This window comes from Cricetulus griseus, chromosome X (assembly GCF_003668045.3).
Source record: "Cricetulus griseus strain 17A/GY chromosome X, alternate assembly CriGri-PICRH-1.0, whole genome shotgun sequence".
Lineage (NCBI taxonomy): Eukaryota > Metazoa > Chordata > Mammalia > Rodentia > Cricetidae > Cricetulus > Cricetulus griseus.
The window spans coordinates 20,874,736-20,893,800 of record NC_048604.1 but is presented as its reverse complement, the minus strand read 5'-3'; the positions used below and the strand labels follow the sequence as shown (position 1 = coordinate 20,893,800).

Below are 19,065 nucleotides of genomic sequence, written 5' to 3'. Positions count from 1 at the left end.
CATATTACATATTTACATTATGATTCGTAAAGTAGCAATATTATAATTATGAAGTAGCACCAAAATAATTTTATGGTTAGAGGTACCATGATGAGGAACTGTATTAAAAGGTCACAGCATTAGGAAAGTTAAGAACCATTCTCTATGAAAACATGTTGGAAATCTAGGGAAAAACCGCTTTTCTCAAATTATTTGACATCCTAATTTTTTTGCTACTTTGTTTTTGAGACAGGGTCTCAGGATATAGCCCAGACTGGCTATGAACTCTCAATATTTCGGGAATTACAAGTTTTTCTTTTTCTTTCTTTCTTTTGGTTTTTCAAGACAGGGTTTCTCTGTGTAGCTTTGGAGCCTATCCTGGCACTCGCTCTGGAGTTCAGGCTGGCCTTGAACTCACAGAGATCCGCTTGCCTCTGCCTCCCGAGTGCTGGGATTAAAGGTGTGTGCCACAATGCCTGGCGAATTACAAGTTTTCTAACTCTGATAAAACTGTGTAAATGATGAAGCAATTGTCTGGATATGAGAATCCTTATTAGACACAAGCAACCTAAGCATTCCAACTACTTCCTTTTCTGCACATCTGAACTAAAAGGAGAAAAGACAACTACTAACAAATAGGATACTTGAATTCTTTAAAAACTGGTGTGGGGGGACACTTTGTCCAGGAAAGATGGGCTAGCTACAAATCTTCACCTCTCCCTCCATTCCTCCAAGTTGAATGCCCCAGCTCTGTATCAGATCACCTGAGGGCCTCTAACAGGCCTCTATGCATTCTCTGCCACCATTCCAGGGGAATTAAGCAGAACTTGATGGTATACCCGGCTTTCATCCCTCCTGTGGGATCCCTCTGCTATCCGCTTTGTCCATCCCCATTCTTAAGTGTCAGATCCCAATATCTAGAAACATATCTTCAACAAAATCATGGATCGAAATTTCACTAACCTAAAGAAGGAGATGTGTATTAAGAAGCATACAGAACACAAATAGACAGGGCCAGAAAAGAAATTCCCTTTGGCATATAATAATCAAAACATTAAATGTAGAGAACAAGGAAAGAATATTAAATGCTGCAAGGGAAAAAGACCAAGTAACATATAAAGGCAGACATATTAGAATGACAGCTTTTTAAAAAGAGTCTCAATGGAGACTCTAAAAGCCAGAAGGCTCTAGACAGATGTTCTACAGACTCTAAAGAGACTACAGATGCCAGCCCAAACCACTATGCCCAGCAAAACTATCAATCACATTAGATGGAGAAAATAAGACATTGCATAATAAATCCAAATCTACCTACAAATATAGCCCTACAGAAGATGCTATAAAGGAAACACCAACCTAAAGGTTAACCACACCCAAGAAAACACAAATAAGTAGTCCCAGATCATCAAATTCAAACACACACACACACACACACACACACACACACACACCATCACCACAAACAACAAAATAACAGAAAATCAACGAACACTTCTCACTGATATCTTTCAACATCAATGGTCTCAATTCTCCAGTAAAAGATACAGACTAGCAGAATAGATGCAAAAATAGGAAAATGCATGCTTCTGCTGCATCCAAAAAACACACCTTAACATCAAGAAAAGACATTACCTATTGCAAAAGGATGGAAGAAGATATTCAAAGCAAATGGAACTAAGAAGCAAGCTGGGATAGCCATTTTAATATCTGACAAAATAGACTTCAAACCAAAGTTAATCGAAGAGATAGGGAACGGCACTGCATAGTCAAAGGAAAAAAAATCCACCAAGGACACAGCAATTCTCAACATTTATGCACCAAACACAAGTGTCAAGTTCATAAAAGAAACACTACCACAGCTTAAATCACATATTGACTCTCACAAAGAATTTTCTCTAAAACTGACCACATATTCATGCATAAGAAAATCTCAAAAGATACAAAAAAATTGAAATAACACTCTGCATTCTATCTGATCACCATGGATTAAAGCTGGATATCAGAAAAACAAAAGGTTCAGAAACTCATGGAAACTGAACACCTCACTACTGAATGGAAAAACGGGTCAAGACACAAATGAAGGACTTTCTAGAATCTAACAAAACAGGATACACGATATACCCAAACTCATAGGTCAGACTGAAAGCAGTTCTAAAAGCAATTTCATAGCACTAAGTCCCTACATAAAAAAATGGAGAGTTCATACTAGTCACTAGCACACCAAAAAGCTCTAGAACATAAATTACACCCAAAAGCAAGATTGCAAGAAATAATCAAATCGAGGCTGAAATCAATAAATAGAAACAGAAAAAAGCACAGAACCAATGAAACATATAGCTTTTTGAGAAAAAAATCAGTAAGATTGACAAACCCCTGTTCAAAGTAGCTAAAAGATGGAGAGAATATCTCAACAAACCAAATTAGAAATGAAAAGGGAAATATAACAACAGACATTGAGGAAATCCAAAGAATCATAAGGACATACTTTAAAAACCTATACTCCACCATATTAGAAAATGGATAATTTTCTTAACAGATACCACTTACAAAAGTTAATTCAAGGTCACATAAACAATTTAAACAGATCTATAACCCCTAGTGAAATAGAAATTAAGTCTTCCAACCTTTCATCCAAAATAAAAGCCCAGGACCTGATGGTTTTAGTGCAGAATTCTACAAGACTTTCAAACAACTCCTCGAATTGTTCCATGAAATAGAAATAAAAGAACATCGTCCATTTCTTTTTGAGACCAATTACCCTGATACCCAAACCACATAAAAATCCAACAAAGAAAGAATTGTAGACCAATTTCCCTTATAAGCATAGATGCAAAAATTCTCTTTCTTCTTCTTCTTCTTCTTCTTCTTCTTCTTCTTCTTCTTCTTCTTCTTCTTCTTCTTCTTCTTCTTCTTCTTCTTTTTTGGTTTTTCGAGACAGGGTTTCTCTGTGTAGCTTTGGAGCCTATCCTGGCACTCGCTCTGGAGACCAGGCTGGCCTCGAACTCACAGAGATCCACCTGCCTCTGCCTCCCGAGTGCTGTATTAAAGGTGTGTGCCACCAACGCCCGGCAAAGAAAATCTCCAAGTACACCTGGGCAAATTGCCATGCCCTGAGTAGAGTATTATTAACTATTTTTTTAAAAGATTTTATTTATTATGTATATAACATTCTGCTTCCATGTATATCTGCACACCAGAAGAGAGCACCAGATCTTATAACGGATGGTTGTGAGCCACCATGTGGTTGCTGGGAATTGAACTCAGGACCTCTGGAAGAGCATTCGGCGCTCTTAACTGCTGAGCCATCTCTCCAGCCCACAAAAATTCTCAATAAAATACTTGCAAACCGAATCTAAGAACACACCAAAAAGATCATCCCGTATGATCAAGTAGGCTTCATCCCAGAGATGTAGGGATGGTTCAACATACGCAAATCGATAAATGTAATCTACCATATAAACAAACTGAAAGACAAAAATCACATGATCATCTCATTAGATGCTGAAAAAGCCTTTGGCAAAATTTAATACCTTTTACAGTAAAAGCACTAGAGAGATTAGGGATAAAAGAGGCATACCTAAACAAAATAAAGGCAATTTACAGCAAGCCCATAGACAACATCAACTTAAATAGAGAGAAACTCAAAGCAATTCCACTGAAATCAGAAAGAAGATAAGGTTGTCTACTTTCTCCATTTTTATTCAATATAGTATTTGATGTCTCAGAACAATAAGACAACTAAAGGAGATGGAGGAGATACAAATCTGAAAGAAGTAAAAGTATCTTTATTTGCAGATGATATAGTAGTTAGTATACATACAAGTGACCATAAAAATTTCACCGAGAAACTCCTACAGCTGAATACTTCAGCAAAGTAGCTGAATACAAACTAATTCACAAAAACATACTCCACGTGCTCTCCAAAAGAGAAACAAAAACACCAACCCAGCCACAAACCCTCTATCTACAATGGAGTACTGCCTGCAAGATATGCTAGGGTAGCCAGGTGATGGTGGCGCACGCCTTTAATCACAGCAGTTAGGAGGTAGAGGCAGGTGGATCTCTGTGAGTACGAGGCCAGCCTGGTCTACAAAGCCACACTAAGAAACCCTGTCTCAAAAAATAAAAAATAATATGCTAGGGTAGTGGTGGCAAAGCTCGTGGGAGTAACCAAACAATACCTGATATGATTTAAGATGGAACCCATATCTGACACTGCTTGGGTGACAAAGAATCTTAGTCTAGATAGCCCAGGGACCCAGGGTAAAACCAAATACTAGTGTTCTAAAACAAACAAAGTATAGGAATAAAATTACTCATAATGACATTCTGCTATACTCATAGATCAGTGCCTTGTTCAGCTATCATGAGAGATGCTTCCTCCTGCAGCAAATAGGAACAAATACAGAGACTCACAGCTAGACATCAAGTAGAGAAAGAAAGACCTTGGAACATTTAGCCCTAAACAGTATGTGTCCATCAAATATCTCTCCTCAGGACTGAGGGAACCCTTGAGAAGAGGAGGCAGAAGGAGTTTAAGAACCAATGGGGATGGAGGGCACCAAGGAAACAAAGTCCTCTAAATCAACAAGATTGATGCACATATGAATTCACAGATTAAGGCAGCATGTACAGGATCTGCACAGGTCTGCACCAGAAAGAGTCCTAGAGCTTTAAGGAGAAGTGGGCACATGTTCCCACCACTAATCTAGAAACATTTTCCAATTTGATAACCACTTGCAAATGAAAATTTAATTTTCTCTAATGGAGTCTCACTGGGGAAACTAACTACTATTAAGATTAGGCTGCAAGCACTGAAAATGAATTCTACACACATTTGGAGGTTCCTTATTTCATAATGTCCTGTCAGGGCTCTTTCTTTTTAAAATTTTATCTTATTTTTAATTTTCATTTTATTTTATCTAGTATGTTTATATTTTTTTCTTCTCTATTTTTATCCTATAGGTCCTTTTGCATATATTATTATGGCTTCCACTTTAGTGTTTTTATGGGATGCTTAAGTGTATGAATGAGTGGGTTTCTACATCTATTATCTGTTTCCTTCTGTTTGTTTGTTGTCCTATTATGTATGATGTGTTAAGAGTTTTTTAAAAAAATCTTACTTTATTATTATCATTTAGAAGCCTATTTGTTTTCTAATGAAAGACAGAAAGGGGGGTGGATCTGAATGGAAGGGGAGGTTGGGAAGAGTAGAGAGGGGGAAACATAATCAGGATTATATACTATGTGAGAAAAATATCCATTTTCAATGAAAGGAAGCCCTACATACAAACAAACAAGGGGGGTGGGCTGGTGAGATGTCTAACTGAGTATAGGTGCTTGATGACCTAAGATTGATGCCCAGCAGCCTTATAGTAAAACATTTGAAAAGTAGGATCTTTATCATATAAGGCCTATAATGCTGTCAGGCAATCTTAATCCTTAGTAATTTAATTATTTCCCTTTTTCTTACACATGATATTTTATGTGTAAGAACATCTTAAGTTCTTACTGACCTTTACCTTGCTTTTTTAAAAAACGTGTGTGTGTGTGTGTGTGTGTGTGTGTGTGTGTGTGTGTGTGTGTATGTTGTACACATGCGTGTTTACACCTGTGTGGGTATATATGCATGTGTGAGGCCCAAGGCATCACGATGCTGGGGCCTTTATCAATCCCTCTCCAGTCTATTCACGGAGGCAAAGAATTGAACCTAGAGCTGGCCAATAAGGTGTGGAGTCTATCCATTCACTTCCCTTTAGTAATCCCCCTGTCTCTGCTTTCAAAGAGTTGGGATTATACAAAGGCTCCCAGTCCCAGTTGGCATTTAAATGGCTTCTGGGGATCCAAATCCCAGTACTTGTTGTTGGAACCCAGCCCCCATGGGGTCTCTAAGAGTTGTTTTCCAGCATAACCACAGGTACCTCCTGTTTTCCTGACCTCACCCCACTGGGATCAATATCCTGTTGTGAACCCTTTGACCTGGGGTTTTTGTAAGTTTGTATATAAGGCTGCTCCACAATAAAGGTGAGAGACATTCTCTCAGAACAGGACCAGGAGTCTTGTGGTCCATCCAAATCTCCAGGCTTTCGCCCAATACTCTGGACTTAGTGGCTAAGAGCAGCCACAAGTGGAGGTCCTACCGAGACCGGGAAAGAAAGGGGACCCTGAGAGATCACCCTCAGAAGGCTGGAAAGCAAGTAAGGAGTTGTGAGGGTGGGTTGCAAAAGGTACTAGAAAATAGGTACCTCAACTCCTAAGAGAGTTGGACTGCAAAGGCACTGGAAAAGGGGTGCCTCAACTCCTAAGAGAGTTGGATTGTAATAGAGATTACGGTCAATCACACAGATAAAGTTTAAAGAGACAAGGTACTGGTAAGATTTAATTTTTACTTTGGATTAAGCAATAATGTTAAGAAAATTATTTTAAAAAATGCAATAAATCCGCCACTGAGGAATCCCTCCTCCAGAGCTACCCACCAGCAGCCTGCTGACCCAGCAGCCCGTGCTTTTGTCCACTTGAGCCTGCTGCGGGCTCTAGTCAGCCAGCAACGATGTGGTGTGCACAGGCTGGCTGGAGAAATTGCCTCCTGAGAAAAAGTTGGGGTGCTATGCTTGGAAGAACCCTGACCTTCAACAAACAAGAGCTCCAAAAGTGGTTTATATCATTACCAATGAGCACACCTTCTACCTGGTGCCTGAGACAGATGCTGACAGGAATAGGTGGGTCCAGAGCATCTGCCAGATCTGCGGCTTCAGTCATACTAAAGAGCACTGATGTCCTGAGAAACCTTTCTTCAGTCAGTCATAATCTCTGCTCTTCTCCAGCTGAATTCAGCAGCTTCACTCAGCCCCTGCTCAGAGCAGGGTCTGCAGCAGATAGTGAGGATGTGTATACCTTGAAGGCACCCAGCAACATCCTGTGTATGGAATTTGGAGACCTCCTAGTGGAGTCAGCCGTAGCTCCCCCACCACAGCACCACAAGACACCTCTGTGGGGCAGCCCTCAACACAGACCTCCAGTCAGTGACTACAAGTATCCAACACGAGGTGAAGAAGCTGCCTGCTGGTCTGTTAAATCTCTAGAAAAGACTGTCATGGGTCAATCAGACACTGCTAGCTCTGATGACAACTATGTGCCCACAAACTCAGTTTCTGACATCCTCATGAGCACAATGCCCCATCACTTTGACAAGCGAGGAAGCAAGATCCAGCCACCCCCGGGTCAATATTCACCTCAAGCCTGGCTGAAAAGCAAAGCCAGTATCAATGAGCTCCCTTTCAAGACACCTGTCACCAAGTCTTTGTCCACGGTCAACCACACCTTTAACTCCAGCTCCTCCCAGTACTGCTGTTCCATCTCCAACACAGACTCCAGAAACAGTGAGGAGAACTATATCCCTATGCAGAACCCAATGTCTTCATCCCCTGTATCCAGTGGCATTAACAGCTCGGCTCCAAAAAAGAGAACTGGCAATGTGAATTACATAGCCCTGGACTTTCAGCCGGTCTCCCAGAGCCCTCATCAAAAGCCATCCACATCATCTGTCACATCAGATGAGAAAGGAGAATATGTCCAAGTGGATAAAAAAAAGAAGACCATACAGGAATGGACAAAGATGCTGCAGTCCTCAAGACCCTCCCAAGATGCCAAGCTATGGTAAGGATGGCGATCCCACCCCCACATCTCCTCTCCTTTGTGGCTTTTGTTCAAAAGATGTATGTATGTTCTGTATGTATGGTGTGGCCACACGTGTGTATGAAGTATGGTCGTAAATGAGTGATTGTTAACAAAAGAATGCTATTGTGTTGTCTTTGAATTGTTTAATTGCTGGGGAAAGAGCAACAGTTGTTAAAGTACAGGTTAAGAGGGAAATTTCTGCTTTTTTTCCATGGAAGGTGAAGAGTTGTGGATTCCTTCCAGACTGGTATGGTTTCATGGGGCAGGACCCCGTGAAGCAGTGGCCCAGGTGATCTGAATATTTGTTTTCATTTAAATTTGGTCAGTTAGAAATGGTAGTGGTCACAGTCAATCACTTTTAAAAGGAAAAAGGAGGAATATGATATGGAAATGATACTTTGTATTGAATGGATCCTCATTTGTTGATACTTTGTATTGGAATGGATCTTCATTTGTTGATACTAGTTAGGATTTCTAGATATATAGATATTCTTCATACCATTCAAAGACCTATGAAATATATGGCATTTAAATGGTTTAGGATTTTTCTTGACAGTGAGACATAACTGCTCCTGGCACACCAATTATATCTGAGAGGAAGATGGGCATCCAAGAAACTCATTATAGAGTTTGCCTTTGACATGGCGTTTGGGCAAGAAGCTACTCTTGCCTGAACTATTTAACTGTTGCTTTATAAACTGGACATGCAGGACCCACAGGAAAATGCCTAAAGGTTTCCTGCTTCATGGAGTACAAAACTGACAATGCAGGACAGTTCAGAATTCCCTGCTTCATGAAAGAGTCTGCCAGACATTCTACAGGATACAGAAAAAAGATGACAAATTGCCAATGCAGGTGGGCAGTTTAGAATTTCCTGCTTTGCTGAGAAGTCTGCCAGATACATTGTGGCCTGTAGACTAAAGATGAATGCCCCAAGGTTACCAAGAAACTTTGGGTGACTTTCTAGGAAGCAAGGTGTCTCTGTCAGTTCTAGAGTTTATATATTATCCTTCTCTGGTCTTTGTTGGCGTTGAAGATAGATAATTATAAGATAGAATGGTTGAATTCTTATAGTTCTTCCTTGATAACTGTTTTGTTATATATAAAGAAGGGGGAGATGTTGGAACCCAGCCCCAATGGGGTCTCTAAGAGTTGTTTTCCAGTATAACCACAGGTACCTCCTGTTTTCTTGACCTCACCCCACTGGGATCAATATCCTGTTGTGAACCCTTTGACCTGGGGTTTTTGTAAGTTTATTATATATAAGGCTGCTCCACAATAAAGGTGAGAGACATTCTCTCAGAAAAGGACTAGGAGTCTTGTGGTTCATTCAAATCTCTAGGCTTTTGCCCAATACTTGGACTTAGTGGCCAAGAACAGCCACAACTTGTGCTTGTGGCTTGCACGGCAAGTGCATTAACTGTTAAAGCATTTCCCTAGAACTATCTTGCTTTTCTCCTAAGCTTTGAACAGAACAAATACATCAAGTACTGAAAAAAATAGTCACAGGTTTTTCTCACTCAAAAAAGTAAATGCTTACTTGAAATGGCTGGTTTGGAACTTGATATTTCTCCAACAAAGATCAACTCATCATCGTCATCTTTATTTTCAATTTCTGCTACTTTCTGCTGCCATGGTTCCAACTCTTCTTCTTCACATTCCATGAAAAGTTCTGCCATTTTTGAATTATCTAATTTCCAAAAGAAGAGAAATAAGCCTTATTTTCAAAAGGAAAAATACTTTAATTCTAATAGGAAGTATGCTAATTAAAGATACTTTAATAATCCTAAGGGAAACTACTGAATAACTGAATAACCAAGTATCATACATCATAGCAAGAATAAATGAGAAAACAATCTCATATCAAGAGAATAAACACTCAAAAAAACCAAGAAAGGGAGAATAAACAAAGGATCTATTGCAAGTACTACCAGTTCTGAATAATTACACAGCTCATAACAAACATTTTAGTGCCTCACTCTTTTGGGCTTGCTGTTTTTGTTGTTTTGTTTCTGTGATAGGGATTTTCTATGTAATTTGGGACAACCTGTCTTGGAACTCATTATATAGCCTAAGACTGACCCAAACCTCACAACTGCCCTGTCTCAGTCTGAGTGCTAGGATTCCAAGTATGTGTGCTATCATGCTAGCTTAGTGTCACAATCTTAAAATATGGTTATGAGCTAGGCATGGTAGTATACACCTTTAGTCCCAGCACTCAGCAGGCAGGGGCAGGCATATCTTTTTGAGTTCAAGGCAAACCTGACCTACACAATGAGTTTCAGGTTAGCTAAGGACCTGTCTCAAAACAACAAAAAACAAAACAACAAAAAAAACATTGCTCTTCCAGGTCTTGGACTCAATTCTAAGCACCCACATGGGCTCACAACCATCTGTAACTGTAGTTCACAGGATCCCAAGGGCAACAGGTATGCATGTGCTTGGTATGCAGATATAACATGCAGATAAACATCCATACATAAAAATATAAATATTTTAAGGATAGGGAAAAAGGTGAGCCTATGTGGAAGCCACCTGTAATCCCAGCACTCAGGAGGCAGAAATGGAATCCTTGAGTTACCATCTTTAGAATAGCCTTGAATAGCAGTACTTGAAACACTAATTTGGGATTGGCATGCAAATGAAAACCCTAACAAACTGATAGCATTTTCCAAAATTTTTAATTTCGCCTCCTATGCATGCATGACAATTTTTTTGCACTGTTGGGAATTAAACACAGAGCCTATGCATGCTAGAGATAAGTGTTGCTGCTGAGTAACAATGTGAGCCCACAAATTATTTCTTAGCGTAATAGTTTTTAAATATTTGATAGTTCTCCTATGCCCCTGAAACATAAAATCTTTCCATACTCTCAAATGTAACCAATATTATGAACTGACGCCCTTTATTTTTAATCTATGCCCCAAAATATTAAGTAGGATTTTCTAAGTTAAAATATAATTCAGTTTTGTAATTTTTTATTCAATGTTTTTCTTCTACCACTTATTACATTTAGTCTATTGTCAAGAAATGCAAGATTTAGTATGACAGATAAAAAATTTCACTATTTTTACTGTACCTTAATTATACATGGTCAACATCAGAGGGAAGAACACATTTTTCTTCCTTTATTTACTTGATATAAAGCAGGCACTAATCTGCAGGCTAAGAAACTTGACAAATAAGGCAATACCAAATTTAAAGAAACAAAGGAGACTCATGCATACTGATATTTTAAAAGTCATTTATCCATACTTTGATACCATAGTTGGATATGCCTTACAAACATATAGGTTTACTTCTTTTTTTTCTCTCTGTGTTGTTTGTGTTTATATGAATGCATGCATGCTTGGGGTTTAGAGGCCAGAGGTCAATTTCTCATTGAACCTAAAGCTCACCAATTTGGGTTAGTTATCTGAGCCATTCCTCCAGTGCCTTCCAACTTTTTTAAGATTTTTTTTCAGCTGTGCAGTGGTGGCACATGCCTTTAATCCCAGCACTCCTGAAACATAGGCAGGTGGATCACTGAGTTTGAAGCCAGCCTGGTCTACATAGTGAGTTTCAGGATAGCCAGGGCTACACAGAGAAACTGTATCTCGTAAATTTGTATTTACTTATTTGTTTGTTCTGGGACAGGGTTTCTCTGTATAGCAGCTCTGGCTCTCCTGGCACTCTGTAGACCAGGCTAGCCTTGAAATCAGAGATCTGCTTGCCTCTGCCTCCTCAGTGCTGGGATTAAAAGCATGCACCCACCACTGCCTGATTAAATTATTGATTTTTTGAGATTATAATTACACCATTTCCCTCTTACCTTTTCTCCCTACATACCCTCCTATATATCCTTCCTTGTTCTCTTTCAAATACATGGCCTCCTTTTCATTCTATACAGATATGTTTATGTGAATGTATATATATTCCTAAATATAGAAGTACAACTTGCTTAGTATTACCAAGTTGTCATCTGACTTCTAAATTGTGGTGTGTGCACACCAACACACACCAAGAAATAATATAAATAAATAACTGTAATTTAAAAGAAAAAACAGCCCGTACACACCTTTAATCCCAACACTCGGGAGGCAGAGGCAGGCAGATCTCTGTGAATTCAAGAACAGCTTGGTGTTCAATAGGTAGTTCCAGGACAGGCTCCAAAGCTACACAGAGAAACCCTGTCTCGAAAAAGCAAACAAATACCCTGTAAAAGAAAACAAAAACCTGTTTTTAGGCGTCAAATACAGTATTAAAGACACTAAAAGCCATAATCCAACCCCCAACCTACAAAACCAAAAATTCGAGCTCACACATTTGAAAGGAAAAAAATAGCAAATCTTTCAAACAAAGAGAGGTCCTTGGACAAGATCTCCCACATTTGGAAGAAGGTGGGTCTCTTGACGCTGAGCCGCCTTGCTGAAACGAATTCAAACTTGAGGCACACTGAGAGGGACCGGCATGTGCTCAGCAGGTTTTCCACCTCAGAATGCGGTGCTTGCCCATCAGTGATAAAACCCTGCACACAGCTCACTGATGGAAAATCCTGCATCTAGGTCCTCGTCTCTCCTCTCAGCGCTTTTATCCTCTAAGAGCCTAGACAATAACTAAATAGTGCAAGATTTCGGTGAGAGACGAGGGCAGGCCCTTTGGGAAGAGTAAGGCCCCGGCGCAGAAAAGCTGCAGGCGGGCCTGGGAAAGGGGTTGGGCAGGAGAACTAAAGGGCGGCGGGAGCCGGAGGCTGCAAAGTTCCGATTGGCCCAGCAGCCTTTCCCAAGCCGGCGGAGCCTAGCGAGCTTTGAGCCTAGCGAGCGGGTGGGAGGATTTCGTCGTTAGCCAGAGTACAAAAGATGGCCAAAGGACAAAAAAAAAAAAAAAAAAAAAAAAAAAAAGCTGACGGAGGGGGGGGTCCGGAGGCCACACGGCCTCCCAGGCCTGCTCCGAGCGCGGGGCCCACGCGGCGTGGCGCGGGAGAGGCCCACGCACCCCTCAGGCCTCAGAGGCGGCCGCTCGCGGTCACCGGCGCCAGCCCCGGCTCCGCGTTGCCTCAGCGACCTTTCCGCAAAGCCTCGTCGTCCCCTCCCCCGGGCCCGAAACAAGATGGTGGGGCCACCCGCCATGGCGCCGGCTCCCGATTCTCCTCAGCCACGGAAACCCCCGTGGCGCGCCGTGGCCGCGGCCGTTTCCCTCGCCTCACGGGCGGGGACGGGCGGAGAGACTTACCCACAACGCGGCAGGACGTCCGGAGCTGAGAGAAGGAGGAGGAGCGGGAGCAGGAGGAGGAAGAAAAGGAGGAGGAGGAGGGGGAGGAGGGGGAGAAAGGGGGAAAGGGGCAGGAGGAGGAGGGCGGAGGCGGAGGCGGAGGCGGAGGCCGCGGCGGAGGCCGCAGCACACAGGGAGGAGCGCGAGCAGCACCACAGCCGGCGAGATCCCGAGCACCAAGCGAGCGGCTCCGGGAACACCCCGTTTATAGCAGCGCGCGCTGCCTGCTGGGTAGAGCGCGACGCCGCACGCGTACATCCGGGCCCTTGGCTGTAGGGCCGTCAACCCCCGTGGTGGGTGCTGGCATGTGCGCCGCCGCCGCCGCCGCGAGCAGCCTCGAAGGCGCTGAGGCTACGCGGCGATAGCCGCCATGGGGCAGCGGAAAGGGGCCGCGGCCACAAGGACCCGCCCAAGTTAGGGCTCCCTACCGTGTCTGAGCACGCGGCAGAGAGAAATTGCGAGAGTTCGCTGTGCACAAACAAACATGAACGGCAGCGGTGTTGAGAAATACATTTTTAACAGAATAGAGAACGGAATTCGACTTATTTAAGTCATTGACTGATGATACCCACCACGTTTGTTTTAAACACAATTTGGTTTTCCCTTGTCGCCCCTGTCGTATAGAGTCCTATATTTATATAAAGTTCTTTTGAATTTCTTTCTTTCTTTCTTTCTTTCTTTCTTTCTTTCTTTCTTTCTTTCTTCCTTCCTTCCTTCCTTCCTTCTTTCTTTTCTTTTCTTTTTTTCTTTTTCTTTTCTTTCTTTTTTTTTTTTTTAAGCCACGGTTTCTTTGTGTAGCGTTGGCTGTTTGGCTGTCCTGGAAGTCGCTCTGGAGACCAGGCTGGCCTCAGAATTCAGAGATCCACCTGTTTCTGCCTCCCGAGTGCTGAGATTATGCCCAACTTTTTTTTTTTTAATGACAAGAAAAACACTTGCCAAAATAACTGTTTACAGGAATATTTTCTAAACCTTGTCTTTTAATTTTTAAACAGTAGTTCCTAGTATTCCTACCTTCTCCTTTGGTGTGGGCAGAAAAATTTAAAGGTAAAATCGGCAACCCAAGTGATTCTGCTTTTGTCACCTCCGGCAAGTAAAGTAAAAATTTCACGCCCGAAGCATGGCTCAGTAGATAAGGGCCACAGGGTAGAAGGAGAGAACAGAGTCCCTCAAGTTATCCAGTGATCTCCACATGCAACCTGTATAATGTACATGAAACACACACACACACACACTACATTCTGGGATTCCTCTGTAAAATGTTTACATCCCCCCCCCCAAAAGATTGCTGCTTGTATCTAAAAACCAAAAAAAAAAAAGAAAAGTCTCGAACATTCACTTTACCAAGAGGCAGTTTATATGATGTGCCAATCAGAAGCACAGTGTAAAAAATTTTAAAAGAAAAATTTCACTGCTCAAAATATATACTGACTCAATTTGTGTGTAGGTAGGATGGCTTTATTTATCCTTACATTTTTGCCAATATAAACATTGCCAAACAAACAAATAGCAAATTCTGTGTGGTTTGAAGAGAATGGCTTTCTATGTATAATTCTTTTGTTGTTGTTGCTGTTTTTTTCTACTTATAGTTCTTAGTGACAACAGAATAGTTTTTAGATTAAAAACTACTTATGAGGATGCGCATGCAGCAAGCTATTTCCAATGAAACTTAACAACAAAATCTTTCAGTTGTCAATCTCACCACTATCTCTTGATTAACAACGAAAGACCCATGAACCCTCAGAGGAATTATGTTACAGGGATATGTTGAGGGAGTAATGAATACCAGGACGTAATTATACATAATTTCCTTCCCTTAGGCTTCATTTCATATCTGCTGCCACTTTTAATTCAATATTTGAAAATCTCCCTAGAGACTTGGCCTGCAAAATAAACTAGGGTCCATCATTCAACTCTATAGAGGAAACCCAGTATATATTCCTGCATGCTAATGGAACATATCTTAATCTCAGTTTGATCAAAGGAACCATAAAAAATTTATTTGGGGGGACTGGCTACTCTTCCAGAGGTCCTGGGTTCAATTCTCAGTAACCAGATGTTGCTTCACAACCATCTATAGTGGGATCTGATGCCCTCTTCTGGCATGCAAGCAGAATGTTGTATACATAATAAATGAATTTTTAAAAAGAAAAATACTTTTCATACAGTTGGAAGAATGTTTGAACATTGGTTATTCATGCTATTATAATTATGAAAATATTAGTATAATAATAATATTCTGTTTAGAGGTCTTTGAGAGCCTTTCATATCTGAACCATAACACATGATTTATAAATATTTTCTTCTTCTGTACTGTAGGTTTTTTTTATTGTTTCCTAGAAAGTACCTTTTGAAGCACCATCATCTTAGATTTTTTAATTAAATTTTTTATCATCTCTGATTTTGATGAAACATAATTCATTCTTTGTTTTCACTCTGATTTTCATATCACAATAAGAAACTGCTGCCTAATAGACTCATGAAGATTAAAACCTATGTTACCTACTTAATATTTTATACCTTCAGAATTCTGAAGTACCCCTTCAGTTTCCATACATGAGTACATTTAACATTGGATGTATTCCCCTCATACTCCCCTAAGCATCGTTTTTTTTTTTTCTTTTCGCCTCTTGTAATTCCCTCTTGTCCCCATTAACACTTTTACTTCTACATTCATGCCATATATACATACATTTTAATAAATTAATTAATTTGTCAGAGTTGGAGTCTCACTGAAGCCAGTCTGACCCTAAAGTCACTGTGTCTTGAATTTCTGATCACTTTCAGGAATATGGCCATTTAAAAAATATATGCTGATCCATTAATATAGCCAGTCATTTTCACCTTTTAGGATGGTCTTCAAAAATTTTTTTGAGACAGGGTCTCACTACATAATGCCTATCTGGCCTGGAGTTCGCTTTGCAGACTGTGGTGATATTTTGTTTGTGATCTAACAAATAAAGCTTGCCTGAAGATCAGAGTGCAAAGCTAGTCAAGCTAGTCAGCCATAGAGGCCAGGCAGGGGTGGTACACACCTTTAATCCCAGCAGCCACATTAGTTAGCCACAGAGGACAGGCAGTGGTGGTGCATACCTTTAATCCCAGCACTCAGGAGGCAGACACGGACAATCTCTGTGAATTCAAGGTCACCTTGGGCTACACGAAATTGATCCAGTCTAAAAGAGATACAAAGATCACACAAAGGAAATCCCAGCGTTAAGGAGGTGGAGACAAGAGTGATATGGCCAGTCAGAGAGCGGAATATTAGGCAGTAGGAGACAGTTAGTCTGAGGCAGCAGTTAGTCTGAAGCAGTCTGAGGTGGCAGTCTGAGGAGGCAGTCTGAGAACAGGATCATCCCTTTGGTCAGAGCCTTGGTAGAGGTAAGAACTTTCTAGTGGCTGGCTGCTTTGGTTCTCTGATTTTTCGGCTTTCACCCCCTGAGTGACTCTGAGTTTTTATTATTAATATTGATTAAAATTTGTGCTACAGTAGGCCAGTCTGGCCTCAGATTGACAGAAAACTGTCCACCTTTGCCTTCCCAGTGCTGGAATTAAAGACGTGTGTCACCACATATCATGTCTTCAATTTTTATCTTCAGTGCTTTGTTGTAAAAAATTATTTTAAGTTGTGTTACATTTGTTCATGTTGTAGAACATTTGTTTTAATGATGCAAAGATGTGTTGCATTCTTTTATGTTGTATTTGTTTACCTCTGTGAAGCTGTGTTACAGTGCCTGTCTATAACACCTGATGGTTATAGAGCACATACCCAACCTGAATGATCGGTAGTAGCTGGCCAGGAAAAAGGTAGGCAGGGCTGGCAGGCAGAGAGAATAAATAGAAGAAATCTGTGAAGAGAAGAGAGGGAGCAAAAGAGAACAAGGAGAGGAAGATGTTGGGGGTCAGCCACCCAGCCACCCAGCCAGCCATGGAGTAAGACTGAAAGTAAGATATACAGAAGCAAAGGAAAAAGCTCATAGGCAAAAGAGAGTCGGGAAAGTTTAAATTAAGAAAAGCTGGCAAAAAATAAGCCAAGCTAAGGCTGGGCATTTATAAGAAAGTATAAGCTTGCATGTGATTTATTTGGGAGCTGGGTGGCGGGCCCCTCAAAGAACAAAGAGTAAAAATAACTCACAACATTTTGGTGTTCCAACGTGGGGCTAGAGTAAAGGAAAATCCAACAACAGTGCTTTATAATTTTCTTTGTGGAAGTCTCTCTCCCACTTGATTAAGTTTCTTTTTTTTTTTTACTATGGATTTTATTGTTTTGAAGATTATTGTGAATAAGATTTATTTTTCTAACTTCTTTCTCAGTGAATTGATTATTGGTGCATAGAAAAGCTATTGATTTTTGACTGTTGACTTTATATTCTATTTTGCTAAATTTGTGAATCAGCTCTAAAACTCTCTTGTTGTAATAATTAGGGCATTCTTGTTACAATAAATCTTTCCGCCAAAAGCCGCCTGAGCCCCACTGCCTCATGGGCGGTCTCTGGCCAGCCGCCCGAGTTCTGCCTGCTGCGTGGATGGACAAAATAATACAGAGACATATTAGGTACAATGCTGCTTGGCCAATGACTAGGATTCCTCATCTGTTAGCTCAGTCTTAATTATCATAAATAAATAAATAATAATAAATCTATATATTTTATAAGACTTATCTTATCGCCTTATTGGTGTCCCTCCTTGCTGGTGGATCACATTGTGCTGCTGGAGGAGGAAGGGGAAAAGGGGACCCTTCCTGTTTCTCCTTCGCTTAAATATGAGTCTCCTTGCTATGTCACTTCCTGCCTGGATCACCACTTCTCTACTACATTTCCCAGAATCCTCTTTGACTCCTAGTCCTGTCTACTTGCTGTCTCATTGGCCAAACAGTATTTTATTTAACAATCAATAAGATAAACATACACAGTATATTCCTCATCAAGCCCCTACTTTTCTCTTTATTGAGTGTAGTCAGTTCTTCCCTTAGATCTTCCCTTAGATCCTTGACGTTTTTTCTTTTGCTTGGTCTAGTGTATGGGTGATGCTTTCCATTGTGTATTCTTTGTTTTGTTTTGGTTTGGTTTGGTTTTCGAGACAGGGTTTCTCTGCTTGATGCCATGCTACCTGCTGTGTTGGTCATTGACTGAAACCTTCTGGAACTGTGAGCTCCAATTCAAACACTTTCATTTCATTTATTTATTTATTGGTTTTTCGAGACAGGGATTCTCTGTAGCTTTGGAGCCTGTCCTGGCACTCACTCTTGTAGACCAGGCTGGCCTTGAACTCACAGATATCCACCTGCCTCTGCCTCCTGAGTGCTGGGATTGAAGGTGTGTGCCACTACTGCCCAGCTTTTTCTATTATTTTTTTAAGATCTATTTATTATGAATACAGTGTTTTGCCTGCATGTATGCACATGACAGAAGAGGGTACCAGATCTCATTACAGATGGTTGTGAGCTACCATGTGGTGGCTGGGAATTGAACTCAGGACCTCTGGAAGAGCAGTCAGTGTTCTTAACCTCTGAGCCATCTGTCCAGCCCAAACACGTTCCCTGGGGGATCTTAAAAGTCTGTCATATAATTTGGAGCAGGGCCTAGACCCTCCCCTGTGTGTCTAGGCTGAGAGAGTATCCCTCTATGTGGAGTGGGCTCCCAAAGTCCATTCTTATACTAGGGATAAATAGTGATCCACTAATAGAGGTGCCATAGATTGCCCAGACCTCCAAACTGACATCCACGTTCAGGGGGTCTGGGACAGTCCTATGCTGGTGTCCCAGCTATCAGTCTGGGGTCCATGAGCTCCCCCTTGTTCAGGTCAGCTTTTTCTGTGGGTTTCTCCAGCCTGGTCTTGACCCCTTTGCTCATCACCCCTTCCTCTCTGCAAGTGGATTCCAAAGTTCAGCTCAGTGTTTAGCTGTGGGTTTCTCTGCTTCTGCTTCTATCAGCTACTGGATGAAGGCTCTAGGATGGCATATAAGGTAGTCATCAATCTCACTATCAGAGAAGGGCATTTAGGGTAGCTTCTCGACTATTGCTTAGATTGTTAGTTGCTGTCAACTTTGTAGATGTCTGGACATTTTCCTGGTGCCAGAATTCTTTTTAAACCTACAGTAGCTCCCTCTATTGTACTATCTCTTTTCTTGATCTTTTCTATTCTTCCCCTGACTATATCTTC

The 19,065-nt window shown here is 41.1% G+C and overlaps 2 protein-coding genes across 3 annotated transcripts in view; both read right to left on the bottom strand.

Annotated features, from left to right (window-relative positions):
* The window catches only part of Znf280c (zinc finger protein 280C), a 46,095-nt gene extending 34,305 nt beyond the window's left edge, over positions 1-11,790 (bottom strand). Inside the window, exons 1-2 of one of the 2 annotated variants that reach the window (XM_027433450.2) lie at positions 11,714-11,790; positions 9,197-9,346 (exon numbers count right to left, since the gene is read on the bottom strand). In XM_027433450.2, coding sequence (XP_027289251.1) covers positions 9,197-9,335 — 139 coding nt within the window. In that variant the 5' untranslated portion in view covers positions 9,336-9,346; positions 11,714-11,790. Of the gene's footprint in view, positions 1-9,196; positions 9,347-10,735; positions 10,809-11,713 lie in introns of those variants that run through there. The other variant, XM_027433451.2, reaches the window with a different exon arrangement.
* Positions 11,780-13,164, bottom strand: LOC118239420 (anthrax toxin receptor-like). The gene is made up of 2 exons (XM_035450150.1): positions 12,868-13,164; positions 11,780-11,851 (listed from the first exon to the last, which is right to left on the bottom strand). Exons 1-2 carry the CDS (start codon positions 13,162-13,164, stop codon positions 11,780-11,782), a joined length of 369 nt encoding a protein of 122 aa, XP_035306041.1.
* Positions 13,165-19,065: the final 5,901 nt, after the last annotated feature.